The sequence below is a fragment of the Etheostoma cragini genome, chromosome 16, assembly GCF_013103735.1.
Source record: "Etheostoma cragini isolate CJK2018 chromosome 16, CSU_Ecrag_1.0, whole genome shotgun sequence".
NCBI classification, from domain to species: domain Eukaryota; kingdom Metazoa; phylum Chordata; class Actinopteri; order Perciformes; family Percidae; genus Etheostoma; species Etheostoma cragini.
Window position 1 is genome coordinate 13,700,398 of NC_048422.1, and position 19,365 is coordinate 13,719,762.

General features: G+C 40.7%; 1 protein-coding gene across 3 annotated transcripts; it reads right to left on the minus strand.

Annotated features, from left to right (window-relative positions):
* Positions 1 to 1,855: 1,855 nt before the first annotated feature.
* Positions 1,856 to 18,833, minus strand: ssh1b (slingshot protein phosphatase 1b). Of its 3 annotated transcripts, XM_034895450.1 has the most exons (16): positions 18,397 to 18,832; positions 16,906 to 16,943; positions 12,516 to 12,616; positions 11,537 to 11,601; positions 11,217 to 11,338; positions 11,055 to 11,123; positions 10,518 to 10,583; positions 9,428 to 9,622; positions 9,025 to 9,118; positions 8,643 to 8,771; positions 8,140 to 8,186; positions 7,821 to 7,967; positions 7,125 to 7,325; positions 6,225 to 6,867; positions 5,639 to 6,070; positions 1,856 to 5,569 (listed from the first exon to the last, which is right to left on the minus strand). In XM_034895450.1, the coding sequence occupies exons 1-16, from the start codon at positions 18,475 to 18,477 to the stop codon at positions 5,435 to 5,437; spliced, it is 2,565 nt and encodes an 854-aa protein (XP_034751341.1). In that variant the 5' UTR covers positions 18,478 to 18,832; the 3' UTR covers positions 1,856 to 5,434. The 3 variants fall into 3 exon arrangements, with proteins under 3 accessions (XP_034751341.1, XP_034751339.1, XP_034751342.1); XM_034895448.1 differs by having other exon boundaries at positions 1,856 to 6,070; positions 18,397 to 18,833; XM_034895451.1 differs by lacking the exons at positions 16,906 to 16,943; positions 18,397 to 18,832 and adding an exon at positions 15,213 to 15,743.
* Between the last annotated feature and the right edge of the window lie 532 nt (positions 18,834 to 19,365).

The following is a 19,365-nucleotide window of genomic DNA, read 5'->3' on the forward strand; positions in this document are numbered from 1 at the left end:
TAACCAACGCGCTTGTCCACAGAACGTAAATGAAACTATCCCCCATGAAGCTTGACTTCTGTTTATTTATACATAATGGTTTATGTATATAATAATTTTCTTTACACCAGTGATTCCCAACGCGGGATACTTGGAGTGGAAAGATTGTGGAAAAGCTCAAGTAATTTGAACAAATTGTTGGGGGGGAGGGGAGGGGGGTTGGGAACAATTACTCTACATACATTCATAAGGATACATTCACGGGTAGAATTTGCAGAAATGGTTTTAATAAATACTAAGACGTTTTAAGTTGGTCCAGAGCTATGAGTTTTGAAAGCCCATTTAAGTCTTTTACATTGCCCGTGTTTGACCAGAATTATACTGATATGGTGATTTGGTGCATCATGGCACATACTTTCCTTCACCTGCCTCCTTTAGTTGTAGTAGAGCTTTCATCTTTAACTAGCGGACATTGTTAAACTGGTTTTCCGGTATGTTATGGCTCACAACAATCCACGACAAATGTGTGTGCTTGCAGCTTTAGTGTATCGGAAGTGTTATTTTGGGATGGATATGTTCTAATGGAAGCAAGGGGAGGCATCTGAAACTCCCTCCCTCATAGATCCTCTCTTTCCATCTCCCATTCCTGTGTCTGTCATGCACACAGTTTATAAGAGACTTGTGACTTGGAGTATACAAACTATTAGCCTGGTCTCAGGATAGGTTTTGTTTTTTTACCAACAAAGACTGTGCCTTTCCCTTTAAAGCATCGAGTGTATCACATGATGTAATGTAGCTGAAATTCAAATAAGCAGTACGGCACGAAACTCAGATACATAATCTAGTTTGCCAGTAAAATATTCACAGCATTCTGGTTGGCAGAACTTGGGATCATAAAACGATAGAATTGCAGTTACGTTGAGGTGGCACAATGGATTTATGCAATGTAACTGATCATAATAAACTATTTCTGTGGAATAGTTCAACTACAGAAGCATTCACTATCACCACATGCAATGCAGGCATGACACTTTTAAAGTAGAAATTGTTTACATTTGACTGGCCTTTTAACATTTAAGTTCTCCTCCTGGCCTGTTACTGTAGCATTTACCATGCCAACCAATACTGATTATTCTGATTGATACTTACATTCAAACAAATTAACTGTCTGCAGTTTTTGAAGTTATTTAATAAACTGTATATTTACAAAGAAAAAAATCGTCACAGATGATAGGTACTTACTGAGGTCTATGTGCCTGTCGACCTGTAGAACTTTGGTCCTTTTGGGAGAGCTCCTCCTTCAGCAGTCACCTGCCCCATGATGGCACACTGACTTCATTTGACTAATTCAATAATAGGGCTCTCTCCTCCCTTTCCATTTAAATGAAAGAACAAATAAAGGCCTGGGGCAGACAGAGACGATTCATGTAATAAAAGATGTACAGCTGTAAATTAAACACACAGTGTTTATATACATACATAAAAATAAAAAATGTGTAGAAAGTGCCGCCACAGTGCTGTTAGTTATTCCACGGCTGCAGAAACATCAAAAGCAAAGATGTAGAAGACTCAGAAATGCTGGCCAATCAGAGCAGACAGACTGGGCCTTTTTGGGGAGAGGGGCTAAAAGGGGACAGGCGTTTAAAACTAATAGTTCAAGACAGAGGGTGAATACAGGTACTGTATATTTAGATAGAAAGTCAGTAACATTAAACTTTGTCAACATGTTCTAGTAGAACAAGTATAAATCTGAAAATGAGGATAAAATGGGCCTTAACAATACTATAGGGAATCTAAATATAGATTATTTCTTTGTGGTTTTTGTGGTGATAATTGCAAGCACAGCAAATCAACTTAAGTCAATAAACAGATTATGCAGAGGAAATGGTTTATTTCCATGATAAACATTAGACTGGACATCATTTTAACAAAATGTAAAAAAAAGTGCATTACACATGAACATTGGCAATGTACACCACAGTACACAAAGTTAACAAAAGAAACAATTAACGTAACAAAATCTTACTCCCAGGTAGGTTTTACATGTTCTACATTTTCCACTCGTCTCAACCTCACATGCTTTGGGGCAGACTTGTGCTCTATAAATACACTCTAGAAATGTCTGGACCCCCCTTTTTAAATTACAATATGTCTTAATATCCTTCCACATAAAGTCCTCCACGTCTGGCTCGTAAGTAGGATTGTCAGTTTGATGCCTGCTGCCTGGGAATAATGCAATAAAAAATTTCAATCGTTGCCATTTTTAATAGAGCCTGAAGACACTTGCCTAAATTAGAGATGGCCCAGTCTTTTTTTTGCTGTGGTACAAACACAAGAACTTTATGAGTACTTCTCAATACACGGTAGCATTATCAGTGCTTTTCTTAATATTGACCACATTTGCAAGCTAATGTACTCAATAGCAAATTGTAGAGAAAAATATATACAGACTGGTAAATGTCAGACTTAATCCATCCTATCTAATGTTTGAATGTAAATGATAGTTGTCATTCCAGCAAGTAAGGTTCTTCAGCCAGCTATTGAACCAATACAGTGTACCACAAGTCAACAATATCAAACAAATACAATATTATTATAGGCTATTAATAAATGGAAGTCCATCAATTATGCGTGTATGGGGGGGGGGGGTCTGCTGTGCATGAGCTTATGTGTGTTTGCATACGTTATTATTTTGTGCCGAGTACACTGCAAGGAGCATGGTTATTATTGGGAGGGAGGGTAAGTAATGTACAAAAAGCCAGACCATCAACACACTCACAGAAACATTTGCAACACCTGTGATGCTTTATGATAGAGCTAAGGCCAAGGTTAAGGCACTTAAATACAAACACAAATTCAAAACATGAAGCAAATAACCAAACATAGTGCTGTGGTCTGGGAATGCAAACAAAGATTTAGTGCTCACAACATCACATGAATGTCAGGCCCACCTGTCAACATACTGAAAACAACTGGCTTAAATCAGAATCATATAAACAATGTATTAAAGGAGTTTAACATTTTGATTTTTTTTTTTTACTTCTTTGATTTCCGGCTGGGGGTTAGATGAAAAAGATACCACACTCTTGTCTCTAGGTGGCCACTTTATAACATTATTTAATTCTTACAGCTGCAATATTTTATGTATGTATAAATGGCTCCACTTCAAATGTTTGCCGTATCAGCTGCTGTCAACAACTTTGTACTGTAAGTGCCTTACGTTACATCACGCTTACGTGAGGAAAAGAACAGGTTCAAGTTTAAATCTAATTATTTAAATCTAACTAGCGGTGCAAATCAGCAGCTCCCTGGGGTCCAGAAAGGGAGGAGAAGGACCAGAGGTTTCTGCTTAACTAAAGAAAAGCTACATTAATCTACAAAGAAACTAAAAAAATACAATAACCTCATGGTTAAAGATGATTAAATAATTTGCATTCATTCTTTGCACAGTTTTCATTTCTTCTAATTCACTCAGCTCTTTAAACACAGTAATAACACTCGCATGTGCTTTTCCTGCATAGAAACAGGCAGCATTCAGTACCATTCTAGCACACCCAGCGTGCCAAAAACAGTAGAAACACAACCAAACAGAAGAACTAGTAGAGCAACACCCTGTGGCACAGCAACTTTGGATTGGTGGCATAATTTGAAGAAAACATGCCTCAGGCTGTCCAAACATGTACACAATGGTCTAAATAACACGGGGAAAAGAGTTGAAAAACCTGTGAGTGCCCGGCTTTGCAGTCTTCTTGATAAGTTACTTTTCTGTGTTTAAAATAAAAGACATCTAGTATTGTAAATTAATATATTTCCATTTGGTATGTGGAACTCAATATTATAATAATGTAATAATCAAATCAAATACACTCGCAATGATGGACCCTACACTGCAAGCAAAGAATGGAACTACTTCCCATGTCTATTTCTCTATTAGTGTTCTCAAATTTTTTTGATTAAACATAGCTATAGATCTGAAACGTGTGAATGGATATAAGAGTTGTGCTCAAGTGCTAAATTTATACATGATTAGTTTGCCTTTGCAAATGTTTGTGGCTTCAAGGAAAGGTAGTCTATGGTTTTTCAACATGTGACCAAAAATGTGACCGCTTAAGTCATGTTTGCCATGGGAGCCTCTTAGCTTAATGACTACCCAGATGCAGACTGGGTAAGAAAGTAAGAGAAGCATTTAAATCACGAAGAGTATTAACTGGACCTGGCAACATAATATGGCTTTGGTTCATCAGGAAGTGATCAGACCAAGAGTGGAAAATAAGATTACATTTGAGTTTATGAATGTTTCCTGACATCTGAATGATTGAATGTAAAGTCTGAACAACTTCAGTCTTTTTTGTCATTCTTTTAGGCATAAAACCAAGTGGCCATCCATCTCGCGACTGATTGTTGTCATTTTAACTGAATGATGCAAAACTTTCAGTATTTCAAAAAAGACATCTTGAAATACTTTGTCTTTCAAAGCATGTTGACAATATGTTTTGTAATACTGCACATAAGTCGTGCAGGGTGATAAAGTGAGTGCTCTAAGTAGATGATTATGTTTACTGTAATGGAGAAGGTCAGAGTGAACCAGCCACTGAGCAGAGACAACAAAAGAGTCTTTGACCAAAACAGTTCTGAGATGCTTGTGGTCCGAGGTACAACGCTTTACAAAGAGGCATAAAAAGGCTCACATCCTTTCTAAAAATAACTATGCTTCCATGTGGAATGCCCTTTCGTAATGCAAAAGCAGCTGCAGCAGGGAAAAATATAAGTGGTTAGTGATAGCTATCAGTTGTAACATGAGGAGATGCTGCAATGCAATCAAAATGGCTCAACTGCAAACATTCATTGAGTTTCCTTCATGAATACTGTTGATTAACTGGATTGAAAAACATACAGTACACTGACAGAAGCATGTTACTTCAGGTATATTTCTTTCCATCAACATCAAAGTGCTAGCTATAGCTTTCTCAGGAGTCAAAAATTAACCACCACCACTGTCTGCTGTCGAGGGACATATGCCAAACCTGTCTGTTGAGGGTAAAATGGCAGCATAACACTTATTTCCACAGGGCTGTGGGGAAGTGTGATGATCCTGTATGTGCTGTGGGGGCTCAATCCAGTCTGAGGGACAAGTGGAAGGACACAGGAAAGTCTTCAGTCCTTACCTGGTCAAAAGCATTCAAGTCTTAAGCGTGTGGTCAAAACAACCAGCCTCATCTGGATCTTAATCCCAGTAGGCAATGACAGGACACTCTCGGGAAAGGAGAGGGCTGTTGCGGCTTGTGACAGTGCAGCTATGAGGCCAAGACATGACAGTACAGGTCAAAGCAGAGCTTTGTTTCTTGTACCACACCACAGCGGCAGTCATCTCAAAAGGCCAACAGCCATCATAGTGTACCTTCTGGAGGCAGTGGTAAGCCTCCTCCTTCATCTCATCCGTGTCTGAGCCACTGTATTAAGGGAGGGGCCCCACTGGGAGCTGGCCCTCCATGGCCAAGCTTGGCAGCTTCTCAAGCTGCTCCACCCTCTGTCGCATCAGTTCCAGACCAAATTCTATCCCCAGTCCTGGCATTTGCAGCTGGGCCAAGGCCTGTTGCTGGAGTTCCACTGCACCACCAGGTTGTAATTCTAAACCATCATCAGGAGTCGCACTGATGTCCCCTGTACTCTCCCTTGATGTTTCTCCTCCCGCCTTGTCCCCCTGTGGTTCATCCATGTCCTGTGTCTCCACCGAGCTGCGGTCAGGTGGTGTCTCCTCACAGCTCATGGGTGAGACCAGTTTCTGGTGGTTGGTTAGTGGGACACCGGGGGTGCAAGTGGCACAGCGGTACAGATGACTACACGGCTGGACCAAGTTAGGTGGGACAACTGCAGGGGCTTGCAGAGACTGCAGAATTGGGGTGGAGGCAAAATGGGTACCGGGCGGATCTATGCATATGGTGGGGACAGTGCAGTGGCGGGAGGGGTTAAGGCGGTGAGAACGGCCTCCTGCTGGACGGTCACATCGCCGCCCTTGTGGTAGACGCAGGCAGTCTTTACAGGACTGATAGGAGGGCTTCACTTTTAAAGGGTTTCCTGTGCTAGCACTGTCCTAAATGGAGTAACACACAAAGTGTATGGTCAGTGGGAGTGGCATGCAGAATGTTTCAAATGCTAAGTTATATTAGGCTTCTGACATAAAAGCAGTTCTAAAACCAACCACAAATTACTTTACCACAGTTAAAAGCTTTATTTTCTTAACTCACGTCAAAAGCCGCAGGGCAGCTGCGCTTGGCGGCTAGGCGGTTGCTGTTGTTGGTGTTCAGGTTGGCGAGGCCTAAGCGGCTTTCCTCCGTCCTCTCGGCCTCGTCACCTGCCCTCTTCCCATCCGAATTTCCAGGTGTTTGAGCCAAGGCTGCCATCTCAGCTTCCTCTTTCTTGGCCTCTTCCTCATCCTCTTCCTCCAAAGTGCTGATCTCGAGCCTTAGTCTCATGTCCTCCAGAGGGTCGAGGCGGCCACACGTCTGAGCTGCCGTGCCCTCGCCAGGCAGGGCTAAATGGGCCATGGGGAAACCCTCGTCCTCCAATAGGGCATCCCTCTCCACATCTTCAATCTCAATGAAAACTCTTTCCATACCCAGCAGAGGGGGACCTCGCACTGGAGTGGAGGGCTCACTGTCTAGTGCAGAGTCTGACAAACGTCTGAAGTAATAATTATAGTTAAGAGAGTCAAGGGGCTCCATCTCCAGACCCATACCCCTGCATGGAGAGGCCTTGCAGCCTCCCCAGGCTTCTTCGCCTCGGAGAACTGGTGTCTCCTTCCCACCAGTACAGTGCCCAGAGGCTTGCAAATCATCTGATCCCTCCTCATCTGTTTCAGGTCTCCACAGCTTGTTGTGGCGCTGTTTACTGTAAAAGGCAAAGTATACTGTTGTTTATACTTGAAGAAAAGAACTGACAGACACACAGAAAGCTTTACAAAGCACCATTACATTTTTATTGTCAGCAGCAAGTGTGTAATGGCTATTAGCTTAATAACAAAAAAAAAGCTATTTGTAATTATCAGCCCTGGAGAGGAAACGTCATGGCTGCACTTAAGTAAAAAGATAAAAACCCAAGTGACCGCAGCAAGATGCCAACCCGAATAAAACTGTAGCCCTGCTTACCTTGCGTCCAGGATCCCCTCATACTCTGCCAGCTGTCTCATGAAACCAGCGTTTGGCTGAGCTATACTCCGTTTCTGCTTGACAAAGTTGTAGGCTTTCTCCAGAGACCAGCCATGCTCCTTCATTGCATAGGCAATAACTGTCGAGGCAGACCGGCTCACCCCCATCTTACAGTGCACCAGGCACTTGGAATTGTTCTTCCTATTAGACAGAAAAAAATAGATATCATTCCATTTTATGGATCTGTTTGGTGATAGTTAGGACAGTGTAGTAGTAATTTAAAGATTCCGATTGGATTTGATGATTTTCAGGATGAGCACTCCGCACGTTTACACTTTAGCGTATCCATTTTTATTTGTAACCCTTTTTTTTTTACTCCAGGTTAACATGCTTCGAAAATTGCATAGCAACCAGACTGATTGCACCATTTTAGTTCTCTCTCTCCATGTTACTCACAGCTGTGCCGTGCATTTGGGCGGGAGAGAAATGTGTCCTGTGTAGTCACAGTCCCATTATTCAGGGAGAATACGTGATGTAAGCCAGTCAAAGATGACTTAAAAATGATGACTAAAAACCACATTTATTTCTAGCAAAGTGCTGTTGCTGCTGTTGTTTCTACACTTACAGTCTGGTGTTTCAGTTTATGATCTGTAGAATGTTTCCCACTGTTTTTTTTTTTTGCATGTAAGGTCTTACTTGGCTTTGACAATAAAGTTGTAGGTGTCGTTCCAGTGGGCCAGCAGGTCGGTGGCATCCTCATCGAATACCCGGATGTTGTGATAAGAAAACATTCCTGGGAAGAAGTTGTCAATCTCTCTGGTAACATTCAGGATGTAACCCACCCTGCAACCAAAACAATAACATGTTAGTCCTTTTACTAGTCGCCTCCCAAACATGTACAGATAGTAGAAACTTTTGGTCAACTTATACATGTATAACTTTTTTTTAATGTTGTATAAGAATACAACATTTAGGATTAAATCAGGATAACATGGTATGTTGGTGTGAAGCTCACCCGCAGTCACGTAGTTCTTCCAGGTTAGAAGCGTTCCACTCAGAGCCCTTCAGGGGGAAAAGGACACTTAGTAATGTAAAATATAGATAGGTTTCAATTTTGGGGGTTAAATTATGGAATTAATTTAATGATGAGACGAAAATGTGTACGTTTTTGCTGAGTTTAGTAAGAAAAAAACTTTAAAATCTCAAAATAATTAAGGGTTCTGAAGTAGTTTGACCAAAATGCAAAAAGTATTTTGTTTCATTTAGTTTTGTTGGATTTCTGGATGATTCTATGGGGATTATGGGAGAGGCAAAACTAAGCCGTTATCTACGGTGGCATATTGTGGAAAATAATAGTTTCTTTAATGTACTGTATGTTAACCAAATTAAAATTATTCATCATCATCATCATCATCCAAAGTATAAACCACAGTGTGTGACCGTATTTTATATTTTTTAAATAATCTTAAAGTATGACATAAAAACAGGTAGCATAAAATAAAATAAACACATTCTCACCAAGTACACATGGTCAAAGATAAGCGTGGGCTTGTCCATCTGACCGAGGATCAAAAGCATCTCATTGTCGATGAACTCTTTGTACTCTTTGAGGTTGCAGCTCATGTGCTGTTCCAGGTCGTTACGGATCTGTGGACAGGGATAAAATACTTAATTTTCCTAAAACAACAGCGATACACAGAGAAGCACTAAAAAACACACTCAACCTTTTTTTGCAGAATCAAGCTTTACTACCTAGTTATACTTACCTGTTTCTGTTTACCTGATTGGAATGGTAAATTAATAAAACATAAAAATCAGATGTATCTTTTTCTAAAGTACAGTATTATAGAAAAATCGGGACCAATCACACACATTGCTGAGGTGTTGATTTGGCACATACCTCCTTCGAGGTGATGTTCTCCAGGTCCTGAAATGTCATGATGCTGCGTAGTTTGGCTTTAATGAGACACTCTGTTCTCTCTCGCTCAGTTGGCCTGCACATAATGAGTCAATACATCAGTGCGACTGTCTTGAATTAGCATAACAATGTAACGTGATCCCACAGCTGAAGACAAAGGGACAGCAGCTGGTACCCAAAGCATTGAAATCCATTCCATGACTAATGATGTACACACAACAGGGATGTTAGGAATCAGCAGCACGTTTGTGTGGCCACGTGAGAACGATACTGTTTGAAATCCTCTTCCAGCATGAGAGGTAATTACATCAGGCGCAAGTATTGATAATTAAATATACTCATAACTAAAATCGCAGGTCACATGCAGCAACCTGTAGGCACTCACCGGTCGACGAACATGGTGGGTGAGTCGGGCCGGGTGGTCTCCAGGTCAGTCATAGCATTCCACTCATTGATACAGCTTTGCTCTGAGGTGATGCAGCTCTCATAGAAGGCCATCCAGGTGAGAGCAATGCCCCCTTGGAAGTAGTTGAACCGGCGTGACACCTCGCATGCCTTGTGGAGGACCTGCAGGGCAGACCTGCGGAGACACAGGGCAAAACATTTGCTATTAAAAATCAGAGCAAATAAGACTTGTTTATTGGTTCATCATCATTCTGATAAGTGACCAGCAGGTGGCATGTGGATAGAGCAAGATTTAGAAGAAGTTAGAAGTGTGTTGCTGGCCCAAATAATCAGTGATTAAAATTATGATCAAATGTTCTATAGGTGTTGTTTTACCAAATCAATAAGATTGACCATTTTTCAAAGATTTTAATAGATTTTATTTTGGTAGATGTGTGAGGTTGAATGCTTCTAGGGGTTATGGTACTTTTACTTAATTCTGGATAAAATAGCCAAGTTCACATGCTGTACTTTATATATTTATAAAGTCCTCTTATTTATATGTGCGTATGGGAATGACAGAAATAGCATATCCATACGTGCATGACAATTGGTGTGATTTTGTACGTATATGTTTGTGTATATGTTCGTACGTATATGTAAAATAAATGTTAACACTGGTGTCACAATTAGAAAGCCTCAATGTTGGACAAAGTCTAACAGTTATTTATTACCTTTTTGTGGAGCCGCTACTTAATCCCATTATTGAGCTAACTAGGCTAATCTCACCTCTACGGCATTCAGGACATTCACACTACAAACAGGGATAAAAATGGGTGTACAAAGTCTAAAAACTCAAAATGAACATGGACAACATGCCTTGAGGTCTGTCACACATATTTGGACACACACAAACACACAAACACACACACACACACACACACACACACACACACACACACACACACACACACACACACACACACACACACACACACACACACACACACACACACACACACACACACACACACACACACACACACACACACACACACACACACACACACACACACACACACTTCACTCACCACATGGCCTGCACAGATACAGGCTTGAAGACATGTGACCGTCCTGCTGTGCTCACACTGAAGCCTCTGATGAGGAAGAAGAGGAGAAGGGAGATCAATTTGAGTCTGGGTGGAGATGAAGAGGGATCAGGGGATGTAAACACAGACTGGGCACGGCTTGTTCATGGGGACTATTCAGGACACCAACCAGTGGAACATTCCTCCAGTATACAGAGACAATGTTAACAGGTCAGCAGGAACTGTTAAAAAAAACACACACACACACGCGCACACACACACACACACACACACACACACACACACACACACACACACACACACACACACACAAAAATGCATGCAATTCACTCCTATGCCACTGGAAGGCAGTAAAACCTAAAAGGCAGACAACAACCAAAACATTCAGCTGGAGGCCCACCTGCATATGAGCAGAAATATACATTAGAAACTGTAAGAAAGAGAATACAATTTTGTGCATTATATCACCCAACAAATGTAAGTAATCCATCTTTTAGCAAAGGACAAACTTACACTTACCCATCTCCATCTAAATGTATGTTGGTATCACTCCACAGTGGCAGCACCATCCCAATAGAGCAATTTTTACTGTAGATCACAAAGATTTAAGAATAATGTTTTAACTGATCTGATAATCAGATTAACCTGCACTAAATGTAAGGCTGCTGGGAGATGAATTACCTGTCCTTGTCTGTGAAATCCATTCCCACAACGATATTTTCCTCTGTGTCTTGATGGCCGTTAGTGTAGATGACGACCATGTAGCGCACCCGGTCGGACCATCCGCTCTCCAACCGTACAGCCTGTGGAACAAAAGGAGAGCATGCAAGACATATACAGTATTTACTGGTGTTGTCATGTTACAATTGTACAAAAACAGATGTGATAGCCAACAAACCTGACTCTCACTAACTAACACATTTCTTAAATGAGTTTCACTTGAAAGTGAGTAAGAGGATCAAGACTTATATATTGAATCCATTGAATTGGGGTTTACTGACCAGCTTAATGCGATCTTCAGACCGGAGGATCTTAAACATGACCTGCAGGTGTTGAGGTAAATCACCTGAAAGTAAAACATGCTTTCAGACTTTTATTAGGAAACTGAATGAGTAATCCAAAAAGAAGATTAGTTTAGTTCAGTCTTTTTGTGACATTTTTTATGAGAACAGTTAAGGTCATAATCACAGTCTGGATGGCTTAACTGAACTCTGTTCACCAACGATCCTGACAGACAAATGATTTCCCACCACTGCTGTAAGTAACTAAAACTGCCTTTAATAAGATGAAAAATACTACCAATGTTCAGACTTAACCATACAGAGAAAACAATGCACACTTTAAATCAATGACGGGCTTCACCGCAGAGACACGCTTTCTGGAATTTCTAAAAATAAAAACTTGAGGTCAACTACAAATCGATCATTCAGCTTCTTCTATTGTACATACATTGTTGGTTTTCATCTCCAGTGGGAGGAAATATGCTTGGGAATTTCTCTCAATGAATTTAAATCTAAACCCTGCAAACTTTGAGCTGTGCAAAGCTAAGGTTTAACGAGTCCCACCTGAGTCATGTAAAGAGTCTCTTCTTTAGACTTGTTTCACATTAGTCCTCAAATGACTAAAGGCTCGACAAGGACATCAGATTAGACACTTATAAAACAGTGAGCATCTATTAAAGAACTCCACTGATGGGCGTTGAAACGCTTCTATTTTTAGATTGTGCAGGATTATGCTGCATTTTAACATTGAGACTTGAGCTTTTTTGAACAGATTTTTGAGCATCCCTTGTGTTTAACTGCAGGTCAGACTCAGCTAGATAACGGCTCCTCACACATTTCAGAATAAAGAGGCAGATCCACAAACAGAAAAGCCACCTCAGCGAATACAATTCTCCTTTTTATCTGGAACTCATTTGTGCAGAGATTATGGGTAAAACAAACAAGAAACAAAGCTTAATCTGTGCATGTTTTTTCCTACCTGCGAGTTTGTGGTGGGTCAGGGTCTTTGGTCCTTGTATGCTGCCGCCCTGTTGCAGGAAGAGGGCGGCTCCTTTAACCATGAAGAAGCTCTCACTGAGGCTGGAAAAAGCAGATGTGGAAAATACACTCAGGGATATTGAACTGTATTTTTTACAGTACAGGGTACTCAATGACAATGTTTTACCAGTTTAACCACTCTTCCTTGTGCTTGATTCTACCCTATAATTCAAACACAAGTGAGGTGGGGACATCCTGAAATTTAGCTTGAAATGTTAAGCCCCAATTACAACCAAGTCAGTGATTCATCTATTGTTGTTTCCCCTCTTTCTTTTAAAAAAGGAGTACTTTTGTTTAACATCATGGATTGAAGCGAGACAGGGTAAGGTTTGACATCCACAGTACTGCTTCCACAACTAATTGTAACACGTACAAATGTAGTTAAACCAAGTAAGGAGGCAAGGAACAGCATCTGCGTTGACTGGCTGCACCTATGAGGTCTGAGTGGCCCAGACTCAGTGGCCCAATCCCAAAATCCGGACTCACAGACTCCTGGATTTTATTGTGCGTTCTCGTAAAAATCGTTAAGGGCTTAGGGTTGTCCCAATGTCAAATTTCAAAGGGCGTGAGGGTTAAGTACACACTTACCAAGCCCTTTCCGTGAGTCTGCATCGATGCAGACTTCACCAAATGGAATTACCCACAGTTCAAAGCGTTGCGATGTTTACCGCAGAGACCATAGGGAAATCGGGAAATTACAAAGGTAAACAACAGCAGGACACACAACCACAGAACGGACCTGTTGTCCAGCTTGTAAAACAAGAGTTTGAAAATATTTGGAATCAGTCAGCTGTCTCCTGTGCCTTGGCTGTGTGGAAAGCAACAAATTCAAAATAAAAAATACCCAAATGGCAAGTGTCGGCAACATCTTTGTTATTAAACGTCCCCAAGGTAACGTGATCTCGTGAAGTGCTGTCCCAATCCCATCTGAGCCCATGTGGCCTCACACACTCACTCACTTAGCACCTGAGATCAATTAAGTCTAAGTCTTTAGTCCTTAGTCCTCAGGGCTCACTTTGGGATTGGGGTAGCTCTCTTGCCGGGGAGCCTCTTCCTAATGGTCTGCACAACATTTTAGTTTGTGTTAGTGTTGTTTTAACAACACTCAAGTGTGTACTTTCACTTAGTCACATGCCTTACAGCAATAACCCCATAGCTCCACAACCCATCTGATTTTTGCTTAAGACTGAAATGGGAAGAAGACAAACGGAAACAAAGCCAGTCATAGTTGAATTAATTACTCAATACTTCACAGACTCACTTCACTTCACCAAAGGCCGATGTCTTAAGAAGCAACCACAGTCGTTACCTTTATACTTGACTCAGATCCTTTACTAAGGATCCTAAATTCAAATAAATCAACCTCTTTCTTTCCTATTCCCTTATCAAATTTTTAGATAGCTGGATAGATAGATATTTATTGATCCCAAAAAATGGGAAATTACGGTTACAGCAGCACACGTACATTAGTCACACAACAACCCCTTAGGCTTTATAATTGTTTATAATTGTTATATTTGACAACAAATTTGGCAACAATTGAATCATTGTTATTGGTGTATCTTAAATTGCTAAACAAAAATTTTGAAAGAAATCTGCCAATTATTTTCTTGATTAGTTGATTTATCATTGAGTCTATACTGTATATTGTCACAAACTAGTTACAATGGCTGTCAATTGCTTGTATTCTTTGACTATTGGTCCCATTCCAAAATATATTCAATTGAATATTACATAAGACAAGACTGCGGGGATACAGTAGTGTTTGTACAGTGGGCAGCCAGGTGTACTTATTAAGTCCTCATTGGTGTTAGCGAGCAGGACAGAGGGCTCATCAGTCAGTCATAAAAGTAAGCTGGGTCCTGATGCAGTGACTTTTACAGCCCTGTGTTTTTACAGCATGATTAACAGACTTTACTTGATTGGGTTCACTGACCTACAGTGAATCAAGCGTTACTCCACGACTAACCATATTTGCTCGGGCTTTAAAACTTCCTCTCCTGCCCGACCTGTGTTGCATCACCTTTTGGGCCGTGACTTTGTTATGAGTGCAGCAGTGAAGCAGGAGGAGAGCTTTAGCGTCTTTTCTCACACAGAACAGAGTGCGACTTTGTTTAATCCCAGTCTCATCCCCTGCTCAACCAACACACAGTGGGACCATCACAAGGCCTTTTGTTTCCAGCTCCCCTGCTCCGTGGTGGTATCATTAGTTTAAAAACAAATTTTTTTTAGAGGGCGTATGATTTGGAGCCACTGTAAATTTATCATGAGGTATTATGTGAACTAATAACCTTAATAACAAATGTAAGCTACACAAAGTTTGTTGATTTCAAAGTAACAACCTTAAACTCTTGACAAAGCTCCATCAAAAGTCTATTATTTAAAAAAAGTACAAATAAATCATAACTCTTGTAGCATTGATGGAGTTCAAAATAATAATACCTCTCAGAATAAAAGCTTTAAAATATGGATGACTCACTGCTCAATTAAACTAATCACACAGTGACATCATCATTTATTTAACTCTGCTCGCCAACTCTAAACATCCCATACTCCCGCTAAGTGTTGAGTTACTCTCAAAATTGTCTAATATCAAGATGAATATCGACTTTCTGTTTGGATCGCTGTGAGAACTTACATGCGACAGATCTCCCTCCGAGTCAGAGCAGCTTTCTCCACAAAGTGAGGCAGCACGGTGAGCATGGCTTTATGTGAAGGCTTCACAACCAGATGCATCCTGCTAGTAGTTAGCGGACCGTTTACAGTATTCTCAGTAAAAACTCCAATTTAGTCAATGGACATTCTCCCATCCATCTTCTACACATGCATATTCTGCTCCATGGTCAGGGGACTGTAGCCTCAGCTAGCAGTTTCACTTCTCTCAGCAAGTCCTTCCTCTTTTCCTCCCACAGCTTTCTCGGTCCTAACGTCACCTCGTCTGTGCTGCCCTGTCCTCTCCGTCTCAGCTCACCATCATCTCTTTACAGCACGTGCTTTGTCGATCAGCTCTCCCTACGCAACACACTGCCACAATACCATCATTCATGCAAGCGCTGGGAGGAGGTGGAAATGTTACTTGGCGTCAATCTCAAGTCTGACATGCAGAATCCTAAATGTAGACTCAACGCTGATGAATAACTGAGCCACAGAAACATTTTACTCATGGAGACACTACAGACAAGGCACACACACACACAAACACACACACACACACACACGTGACCAGTTCATGAGTACATAACTACTGTTATGTAACTAAGTAGAGGAAACAATAAATAACCTGCTTAACTGATACTTCCAAATCTTCAGGATGGAGGACAAGACAAGAAGCTCATCATCACCTGCAAAGTAGTTCTCTATAATCAAGGCAGCATGATTCATTGACCGTGTAACTGTCCTTGCCAAACTTTTGCCAAACCATTTCAGAATCAATGCAACAAGCAGAAACAATTTGGCAGAAACACAACCAAATAATTCAGCAGCTGAAAAATCTAATCTAGAAACTTATTTAAAGTACTGTATTTCATAATGTCATCCTTTTTATTAACTAAGCAAAGGTTTCCATCTGGAGAGTGTACTTCCAACACTTACAAAGTGTTTTACATATAATTAAAAGCCAGATTAATATGTAAATGCACAATACTAAAAAAGCAACTGAACGTTTATGGAGCTAGAACAGTTACAATAAAATTTGGCATAGAAAAAGGGAACATGGCCCTGGAAGAAGTTCCACTAATAAATAAAAAAAGGCATTTAAATGATTTTATTTGGATATTATTGCATTGTGATGTGTTTTTCAATGACAATCACTCTTTTTTCGGTGTCAGTTTTAGTTTTTTACACTGACTGTTGTGCGAGAAAAAAAGCAGAAGACTGTAAATAAAAATCAAATCAGAATGCAAAACACATCAAAATATGCTGTTTAATTTTTCAGTGAAACTTTGCTCAATGGAAAACTTTATTTCCGATTCCAAAACTTTACTTTCACTAGCTCCATAAACATTGTTTTGGGGGTTTTAGCTTAAACTGTTACAGCCTGAAATGTTTAATAAGAGAACAATTGAAGACTGGTTAAAATGTTAGTTGTTTTCACTCATACTTGTAGTGCTACCAGCAATCTCAAATACAACCAAAGCTCGCAAATTACAGCTTGAGACATTACTGTCTGCTGGTATCTCCCCTGTTGCTCTTCCTGAGCAGGCTCATTCAGGCTCAGAAGGCCCACTGACCACAACGACAGAACAAAAAATACTTTCCTCAAATCAGAAATACAAATCAAATTAGTTGACATCTCTGCAAGAACTTCAAACACACAAATACAAAGATCTTACCTCTGATTATTTTTCCGCTCATCATCACTTCCAAAATCCTGAAAGACAAAAACAAGGTAGACAACATAAAAGACTGCGAAAGTATGACGTTTTGTAACGGCAGTGCCAAATAAACGCTAAGGAAAAACTGAGAAGAGGATTTTAAATATTCTTCTTGTTCTTAAAAAAGAACCTTCTTCGTGCGTTTGTTTGTAGCTGTAGTCCAACAGAACCCAAGAGTTGTTCTTGTTGAGTCCCAGACTGGATTAGTGAACAGAGGCCACTGCACATGTAACTGTTGTTTGGGTCATCTGGAGGCCAACATTCATTACATTACTGATAATTATATATCAAAAATGTCATTGTGTAAATATTTTGTGAAAGCACCAATAGTCAACACTAAAATATTGTTGCGGTATCAATATCGAGTATCATGATATTTGATTTTCTTCATATTATTATTAATAATTGCATTGTAGATATAACTAAGATATGACTAAGTGGGAAAGGGGAAATAGTTGAACAGTTACAAGAGTCTGGTAAATTCAGAAAATTACATAACTTTACTGTTGTGCAGCCTTTAAAACCAGGAAAAGACACCACTTATGCCATATTACAATATTACGGTATCCAAAATCTAAGACGGTACCTAGTCTGATATCCCAATATCGATATAGCGATGTATTGCCCAGCTCTACTTCAGAGTAATCCAATTTCCTAAAACTAGAAACTGGCACAAGTCCTGAATGTTGACTTTATTAATGTCTGATTCACAACCTCAAACTCCTCAAAGTCAATGTTACTTCTCCTGACTGCACTTTTGTAAAGCTAGACATATATTTCAACAGTTTTTTCCCCAGTGTGATGTGGAATATTAAATACTGGCTGATAAGATTTGTCTGTGAGGTTTTGCATACATCTCATATAAAATGGTTATATACCTCAGCGGCATCACTCACTAAGTGTTTCCTTTATGCAAGTTCACGAACACCTGATTGAAGTGTCCTGGGGAAGACACTGAGCATGATTCTTAAAATGATGTCATTCCCCTTTAAAGTCCAGTCTCCTTCCCAACATTGAGGCTGCATTAGCTACTACATAAAAGGCCAATAACAAGGAGGGAGAACAACCTGAGTGCAACGCAATAAATGTTTGTGCAGCAGCAAAATGACCACTTTGTTCTGACAGCTAAACCCAGCAGCCTCCCCCTCCCCCCTGTAGGATTTTGTTTACAAATCCACTGCCACAGTGGCCACAGACAACTAGCTGGTCACAATGCAACAATATATCAAGTTTATAACACACACACACACACACACACACACACACACACACACACACACACACACACACACACACACACACACACACAGTAAGTAAGTAAGGTTAACCCTTCCTGTAGGACATTAAACGCCACACAGCCCTGGACTGATACGGGCTCCTGCAGGAGCATTCTCGGCGTTTCCTCGTTACCGCGCACACAAAGACCGAGCCCCGGCGTTTTCCACTCACCTCCCCTGCACTGCTGTTGGTCGTGCTGGCCGAGGATGCTGCACTCGGGGTGGGAGAGCGCTGCAGAGTCACCAGGGCCATGGTCGGTGGGCTGCAGCCTTGGAGGGCAGTGGAGGAGAGGAGAAGGGAGGGGAGGAGGATGTGGGAAGATGCGCTGCTGAGATTGTCTCTGTCACCGGGGAGAAAATGCCTAGTCAGACTCTCACCCAGCAGCACCTGCCTCCAGAGCCCCGGCGGTGCTCCCGTTCAGTCCTGCTCCGTGCGTCCTCTGCGGTTACCGGAGTCCTCATGAGCGGGAAGTCATGAGAGACTTCACCGTTTGGGTTTGTACCTATGTGGCAGCAGACCCCGCGATTTCATCACTGCTGCGCAGACACACAAACAAAACACGGTGCAGGTTGCAAGCGGGCAGAAAGGACATGCAGCTTCGCCGGATGCCTGTGATTGGCTGGCCTAGTTCGCTCGTGCACTGTCATTGGGCCAATGTTGTCAAGGTGACTGGTCAGACTAGGAACTCCCAAATACAAATGATGAAATAATATTTTGCTCATGTTATGAAACGCAGTGAGGTTGACATAATGTTGAGGAGGGCACCAATTCACGTTTATTTTCATAATCGTTTCATATTCTCATTACATTTGTGATTAATTATTGGTCTACAACATCAGAAAACAGTTAAACCTGCTCCTCACAATCTTCTTAAATCCTATAACCACATGTATTTTGTCTAACCAAATTCCCCCAAACTATTATGCCTAACATATTAAATTTACTATCATATTTAAACAAAAAACCTCTTAATTTTCACATTTGAGAAGTTTGTCTGGATTTTATCATAATTGCAGATTAGTTTCCTGATAATCCATTTATAGATTAATCAAGTAATCATTGCAGCTCCTGCTATAATAATAAAACAATCTTTTATTGTGCAAATAACAACACTTGGATTCACTAACAAATTAAAAAAGA